This window comes from Anopheles coustani, chromosome 3 (genome assembly GCF_943734705.1).
Source record: "Anopheles coustani chromosome 3, idAnoCousDA_361_x.2, whole genome shotgun sequence".
Lineage (NCBI taxonomy): Eukaryota > Metazoa > Arthropoda > Insecta > Diptera > Culicidae > Anopheles > Anopheles coustani.
Genome location: NC_071288.1, coordinates 48,491,624 through 48,499,653, shown reverse-complemented (window position 1 = coordinate 48,499,653; position 8,030 = coordinate 48,491,624). Strand labels below are relative to the sequence as shown.

Genomic DNA, 8,030 nt, shown 5'->3' with positions numbered 1-8,030 from the left:
CGTGAGTGTGTGTGTGTGTGTTTAGCGGTGTGCATTGGAGCGTCAAGCAAGCGGAAGTGAAGTGAACTCGCGGACGAATTCGGTGCGGCGCTGGGAATGTCAACCCGTGTCCAATAAATCGCGTGAAGTGTGCATCGACCAGAAAAATTTAAAAACTGAAATAAAATAAAAAAAACAACACACAAGCATACAGAACGGAACGTACGTGTGCGGCCTACTCCCAAATACCGCAGCCAGAAGAAGCCGACCGACCGCAGACCGAGAGTCGGTAGTCGGTCTTGTGAATTTTCCACGCGAAAAAGCGATTTGTAAAAACGAAAAGTTCCCACCCCCAGGGGTTGGATAAATATTCACCGACCGTTACTCTGGGAGGCGCAAACCGTTCAAGCGATTTTCACGGCAACAACGTCGGCGGAGCAGTGTGGCCGTTGTGCAGCGAACGTGGGAATGCCATCGGCTTTTTCGAGGGCCATCGAGAATAAATTATATCACCCTCTCGGCGCTTGCAACACCGGTTGTCCATTCTGTTCGTCGTTAGCGATCCGTAGGTTTGCGTTAGATGATGTGATTTGCGAGGAAAATATAAAATACGTGCAAAGAAAAACAACAGGGAATAGCCAAACAGTTTTGTGATCCACAACCATTTAGTAGCCAATCAAAGAAATAGCGAAGAAATAATCACTTGCAACAAAAGGTTTCTCCGGTAGTCCTTTCCCGCATCGCGAAAAGACAGCAAAGGGAAAGAAAGTGCGTGAATTAAAAGTATCAAGTGCACGTTGAGTAAAAAAGAAATAAGTGCAAAACCTGGGCCAGTTGAGCGTGAGTTGACGACGTACCAAAGAAACCGTAACCAGCACGTTCGAATCGAAGGAAACGGTGAAAGAATTCAATTGGGAAGGAAACGGGAAAAGTGTCGAAGTGAATTTTTAAGTGAAAATTCTTGAGTCCTCAGCATCCCTTCGGCTTCGTTTGACCTGGGGAGGGTAACATTCCAGCAGACACAAGTGAAACTCCGGTGCCCCTGAAGTGCCAACACTGGTCGGTGAAGTAGTAGAAAGTCGCGTTTGCACTCCACTTTTTGGTCACAGGACGCAGGGTGCTGTGAGGGAAAGAAAGCCAGGGGTACACCACGTCAGTGCACGGAACCGTCATCGAGCCACACGCCCGATGTGACCAGCGCACCAAGATGTTGTTGAGCCGGAACCGTGCCAGTGTCGCCGTCCCGCAACGCGTGCAAGTCCCCGGAAGTGAAAACGACGGTGCACAATGTTAGCCATAGACTGTCTGGTCGGTGGCCTGCTGCTCAGCTCGATCGGTGTGAACATACTGGCGCTGGGCGCGTTCTGGGTGACGCCAAGTCTGCGCACCACCGCCAACCGGTTCGTGATCAACCTGCTGATAGTGAATCTCGTCTGCTGCATCATCCTCGGGCCGTCGCTGCTGCTGAATGCGTTCACCTCGAAGGCCACCAGCGTCGGCGGTTCGCCGGCGATCCCGACCTCGACCGCACGATGGGCGGAAGGTCAGGAGACTGCGGCGCCAACGGCCGTGTACTACGTCGATGCCGTGTCCGACGGCACGACGGTGTTGTTCCAGCGCGCCGGTACCCCGGAGGACCCGGTTCCATCGTCCACGGTCACGGTCGCGGTGAACCGGACTCGGGCCGCGGTGCGGTGTATCAAGAACGGCACCATGGAGGGTGCGGGAGGAAGTAATTGTGATAGTGAGCGACCGGTGGGAGCTTCGGGCGAGGGTGACAGCGAAGAGACGCCCTTCATCCAAACGAGCCCCGTCGGCGGCGGCCATGGGGACGCACTCCATGCCGAGCTCACGCTGACCAAGATCCGCTGCTGGGGCCTCGACCTGGTGGTGGCTCTGGGCGCGCTCTCGGTGCTGCTGGTCGTCGGCGATACCTGGTGCGCCATCACCGACCCGCTCCGGTACCACTCGCGGATCTCCGAGCTGAAGGCGTGGGGCTTCATCATCGCCACCTGGGTGCTGGGGATCGCGTTCGGCATCGCGTCCGGGTTCCGGGGCGACCAGAAGAACGTGACGCTGTTCAAGAACCGGCTGACGGCGGAGGAGGTGGCCGCCATCGAATCTAGTCATTGGGCGCACAACCAGAGCGGTGGCGCGTCGGCGGCCATCGGCGAGGGTTTCATCCACCATCTAAACATCTCGGAGGATCTGTACAACACGATCTTCTCGTACGCGTACTTTGTGATCGTGATACTGGTCCCGTTTGCGCTCGTCTGTGCCATGTACTGGCGCATCTTTTCGGAGGCGCGTGAGAGCGGCCAGCGGATGCGCCAGAACGGATCGTCTCCGCTGTTGCAGAGTGCTCTGAATCTCGCCTCGGCTCAGAAGCACGCGGCCATCGAGCAGCAGGAGCAGCAGCAGCAAAAGGTGCAGCCGATGCCGAGTATCCCCGAGAAGTCGTGCGAGAAGCTGGCGGCGGCCGAGGGCGAAGGTCTGACGATGAAGATCGACAAGCAGATTCACTACGAGGACGAGACGATCACGATCAGCAGTATTCCGCACCATCACCATCATCACCATAGGGACTCGTGTCTGAAGCCGCTGCTCCAGCCAACTCCTGGAACTACGCCAACGCACAAGCCGTCGCACGCACACCACGAACCGGACCGACCCGATCGGGCGCAGGTCGTACAGATTGCCACCCCGAGCAGCACGGTTCCACCCCCGCTGCCTCCAAGCGTGCTCAAGTCCCCGCTCAAGCACGATCGTAACCACAACAGTATTTTGATGGCACTGCCACCAGAGGGCACTGTCAGTGGACCCATCCCGACGGTAGGTCCAGCGGAGGGCACGGTCAGTCTGCAGGGTACTCCCTCCAGGCAGGGTTCCGGATTGGGCCGCGTACGGCGGAACCATAGCGCCGGCCGGCTCGTCAGCTTCCACGAGCAACAGCCGGAAGTGCCGGCGGTCGGCCTACGGCAAGTGCACTCGACGCCGAACTTCCAGAAGTACAGCGCGGGTGAGTTCGAGAGCCTCGGGAACCATCACATTCTATCGCTGCCGGCCGTCCACGTGCCACCGAAGGCACTCAGCTACATGACGTCGATCCGGCACCGGCTGTCGAACGCGTCGTCGCTGTTCAAGTACCGGGAGGAGTCGCGTGCCGCGCGCATCAGCATCCTGGTGATCATCATGTTCCTGGTGTCGTACCTACCGTACGGCATTCTGGTGCTGATGCAGGGCCACGTCGACCTGATCATCGTGTCCGACCAGGCGCTGCTGGCGATCTTCACCGTGGTGATCGCCAACCTCAGCTCGCCGTTCATCTTCGCCTACCGCAACAAGCGCGTCCGGCGGGGCGTCAAGCGGCTGCTCGGCATCGACAAGAAGACGAACGAGCGGCTGCAGAAGCTGACCAGCAGCAACACGCACTTCAACAACCATCCCAACCAGGGACAGGGCGCGGGGCAGGGGCAGCAGCAGCAGCAGGGCAACTACGAGGCAAACATCACCCTGGCCGGGGCCGCCGGCAGCGAAGGACTCGCCGCCGCCGTCGACAGCGGGCTCGACGAGGTGGTCTCCGAGGTCGCACACAAATCGCACAAGGTGCGCATCGCCGGCCCCGCCGGTCTGGCGCGCAGCAATAGTTCGTGCAAGTACCTAACGCCAAATCACGCGGCGGCCGTGGCCGTTGCGAACGGGTACATAGTCGAGTTCGAGCGCTATCCTTCCGATGAGCTCAATAGTCTCTGCCTACAGAAGAAATCGATACTGAAACGGGTCTGTGATAGTTCGCGTAAGTGGGGCTGCAACTTTGCCTCCAACTCCTGCACCAGCAACGACGAGCAGACGGAGGTATAGCTATAATGGGAGACGCTAATCTAGGGGCAGGAAAAGTTGGCAAGTGGGCAGGGAAGATAGGGAAATAGCGTTTAAGCAGGGTGTATTTAGGTTTTCCTTCGTCGTAACTGCAAGGGTGCCAAAACCTGGAGGGCACATCGGCGGAGACAAAGGGTGCGACCGTGATAGGATGCACATTTTTCCACCGTAATTCACACTCACACACAAACGGCACACGCATCGCACTCATTTTATTTATTTGCCAAATACAGAACACCATTTTGTTTTAAAAACTGAACATGTGATTTTGTTTTTCATTTTCTCTCGCTCTCTCTCTCTCTCTCTCTCTCTCTCTCTCTCTCTCTTTCACTCTCCTTCACGTCTTCCGCATCGAAACGAGTGGTCTGGTTTCCGTTGGCACCATCAACTGTTGATGTCGGTAGCGATTAGTGACCCGGCTAGGGAGGAACTGGGGGGAGGTTGGCATTATAAACACATCTACCATGTAGGACAGTAATTGAGCCAATTTTCTCGACCTTGTTTTTCGATGCACCCTTCATGTGGGGGACCTCGAATTTGCTGGAAAAAAAACTAAAAGGATTTTTGCAACACCTGAGCGTCCTTCAGAAAATGCAAAAACATGTTTTTTCGAAAATGAGGCATCAATGTCTACCTTGATTTTTATCGCCACCCGCTTTTGGTAGCCACAAAGAAGGTTCACCCAAGCTCAAAGAAAAAAGAGGTCGCAGCCTATAATGTAACGAGCCGAAAAACAGTGGAAATATTTTTGACAGTTGGCTGGAACATTGTTTATCTCTTACGAGCAGCCACCAAAATGGGGTAAAACTGCAAATTTGGTATGTTTCATCAACAGAGCAAGCAATTGAGGCGTAAGGAAGACCATCACACCAATCATGGCGACCAACAGGGTCCATATCCCATGACTTAACACTGTATAACAGTTACAGTGATCCAAAAATTTTAATTACTTATTTCGTTTAAGAGATTTTTGCAAAGATCTCCCACAAGTCTGCAAATATGTTTGTAAACACTTTTCAAACCAACTGTCACAACAATGGCGGAACAGAAATTAGCTTTTCCCCGACCTGTTTTTGAATCGATCTTGGGTTTACCATTTTCCGGTAGCCCTGGCAGAATCATGGCATGGACGAACTACAACTACACAAAACAAAGTCGAATCAACACGAGGCATCCCTCGCGACGCTGCATTAAGTTAGGCTCCTGGTGTTCGAGAACGTGGTCGCCTCCTAATCGGCCCGGCGTAAAAATAGCACACCGTACGATTATATGTTTTCCCGGCGCACACTATAGTGCGTCCAGGTGGTCCACCAGCGGAGGCCACACCGGCACCTCGTGCCGGTAATGGAGGTGGGGCTTCGTAAAACTTGGAAATTACACACTTCCACACCGGGAAGGAACATTCTCACGTTGAAACGCACCGCGCCCCGGCTGGTGGCGGGCGCGGAGCGGTGACGGAAAAACATTTGAATCCATCAAACAACCGGTCGCCACCGTGGTCCATGTGTTCTATCACATCGCGGCGCACGTGTGGATTAAAGGTAGAACTTTGACCGGCGGGCCCCATACCGGGCCGATGGGGACACGTTAAGTTCTCCGTGGAGTTTCGGTGCGGTGCGAACTTTTTCTAGCCGGCGTAAGACCTTGTCCAGCCGCACACACGTTGCCGGTCGCAAGCAGTGGGGGGAGGCACATAAATGTTGGAAAATATGGCGCAATCACCGGCACACAGTAGTGTTTCAGTGCGAAGGCACAAAGTAGGAAAGAAACACTTTAAAAGCCGACGGAACGCAATGCTGTGTTCATTAATGTAGCGATTTTTCTGAATTCTAGGAATTCTTAAACTAATCTTAGTTTGGTATCAAACCCCCCACATGGAACAGAACAAATTCCTGATTGCCCAACCTTCCATTTGTGGTTTTTCTTCCTCTTTGATCCTTACACTCCATTTACCACAATGGCGCTGGGAAAGGAAATCCTTTAACGCCCATTTATATGCCACTCGCTGTCGAGCGTAATTAAACGGAACTAAAGTGGGACGAAGTAATTTGGTTCCATTATGGCGAAACTTTGGTGGGACACGAGCCTCGCCCGCCCACCTGGTGGATCCTTTGGTCGGCGCCCAAAGTCAATCCGACCACCGGGAAACAAAGAACGACAGGGTCTCGGCTGATGAATGCTTTTTGATTGGGGTTTCTAAATTTAGATAGCCACCCACTAGCATAGGGTGGCGGTTTGGCCATGATTTTCCGACGGTGGACATGTGAATCTGATGAGGGAGCCCATTCTTGAATGCACTGGACGGGGAGGTTTTCATTTGGCTAATCTGGTTGATGTGTTGGTAGATTTATTTTTTCAATAGAAAGTAATTGGAACGCATGCCAAATTTAGAAAAATTGACTTTCATTGAAATCCTTAGTATTTTTGGAAATTTAAAATTAAAGTTTGTTTATTATCAGATAAAAATATTGTAACACAAAATTTAATATGTTTCCCTTAATTTATCTCTTTTACAAAAAACCTTTCTCGATCGATTCAAACGATCATTCGCTCTGACACGAAAACAACGAAGATTTTCGTGGGCAGATGCACCGTTTTTCCTACGTCAACACCGTCCCGGGGGCCACTCTGGGTTGCTCAAGCGTGTTACAGTATCGTGATTACTAGTGACAGGTTAGTTCATTCTCTAACTTTCCCCCACCCGCCACCGTCGAGGAAGATAACCTTATTGTCCTGCGATTTTCGATGCCCTCCGACCCCCATCCGGCACGTAACGTACGCGGAAGAGAAGAAAGCCGGTATCTTTTCTCGTTTCGACCCCCCAAACACCACCTACAAAGTTTATTTCCGTTCGGAGAAAAATAACACCTTGCTTTCGATCGGGCGTCGAATCGATTATCGATCGCCGAAGACAAGACGTTGGTGGTGAAATCCACGCTGGAGCCTTTTACGTACGAGTACGCAATCGGAAGAGCTTTAGAGAGTGACATCTGGAAGAGCTTTGATATGACACATTTATTATAACGTCGGTGTCGACCGCGGGTGGTTCGTTAATAGCCACTAATGCGCTTCTTCTACGAGCCGGTCGAAAGTTGCTGACGTAGTTTGGAGTGCGAGGTGATAGTTCAGGATGAAAGACTCTAACTTTTTCGTTTCATATTTTCTAAGCCTTAAAATTAATCAATCAGTTACTTTCAAGAACATTTTTGAAAAGTTTTCTTCTGAAAAAGTCATGAGTATACGAGCTTTTTCATGACAAGCTTATTTTATCTTTGGTTATTTTTCAGAACAAAATTGTAATTTTTAAGTTTATTGTGTTATTATTCACTGTTAAAAATCACAAACCGATCTCTTCCCACCGAATACCACTAAATAATCAAAAACCGCCCACCTTTGTCTCCGCCGAATGTAGCCGATGGTTCGAAAAGAAGACAGCTCGGGAATCGTTTAAAGAAACATGAGCATGAGCTAAATTAGAATATTAACAAAGAGACAAAAACCACAAAACGGCACCGCTACTCTATAGAGCTGATCGCTGAAACGATGTAAAACTAGTACGCTAACAAAGTGCAAACCATGCCCTAGCGGATGTATAGATGTGTATATTTTTAAAAGATGTTTTTATTTCCTGAACTGACTGGTAATAATGCTTTAAACATGTGACACCGAACATGAACATTACAAACAAAACAAAAAGAAACTAATTCAACGCGTACTATCTATCCTAGCTGCAAGCGCAACCGACCTACAAAAAACATTTGTAGCTGACTAAACTGAGGGATTAAGGAAAGAGCTAGCCAAACGATGGGTAAATCAAGATCAATTAATCATAATGGTGCTTCTCGAGGTTTTGTTGTCTAGCGGCGCCGGTAAAGTTTATGCCAGCACGTGCACAATAAAATAAATGTGGTTAACTAGGCCTTCGCAATCTTTCCCGTTACCAAACTGTGTGTTAGTGTGTGGCCTCTTCCCTGCTGTTTCACCAAGAGACAATTATGTGTCCAACTACGATGGAATCGGTTCGGTGCGATGAAACGACATTAGTGCATCATGTGTCCAAGCTAGTGTTAAGGAGAGTGCAACACGAAAGGGAAGGATTTATTTTTCTAGATGTAGCTGTGTAACGACACATAAGTTTCTAACCTGAACACGGTACTATATAGCGTAAGGAA

At 50.9% G+C, this 8,030-nt stretch overlaps 1 protein-coding gene across 1 annotated transcript; it reads left to right on the top strand.

The window, feature by feature from the left end:
• Positions 1–1,133: 1,133 nt before the first annotated feature.
• Positions 1,134–3,840, top strand: LOC131258873 (uncharacterized). Its single transcript, XM_058260263.1, has one exon. The coding sequence runs from the start codon at positions 1,267–1,269 to the stop codon at positions 3,838–3,840; it is 2,574 nt and encodes an 857-aa protein (XP_058116246.1). The 5' UTR covers positions 1,134–1,266.
• The last annotated feature ends 4,190 nt before the right edge of the window (positions 3,841–8,030 follow it).

Coding starts and splice junctions, on each gene's coding strand:
- LOC131258873 (XM_058260263.1), top strand. CDS start 1,267: ATGTTAGCCATAGACTGTCTGGTCGGTGGCCTGCTGCTCAGCTCGATC.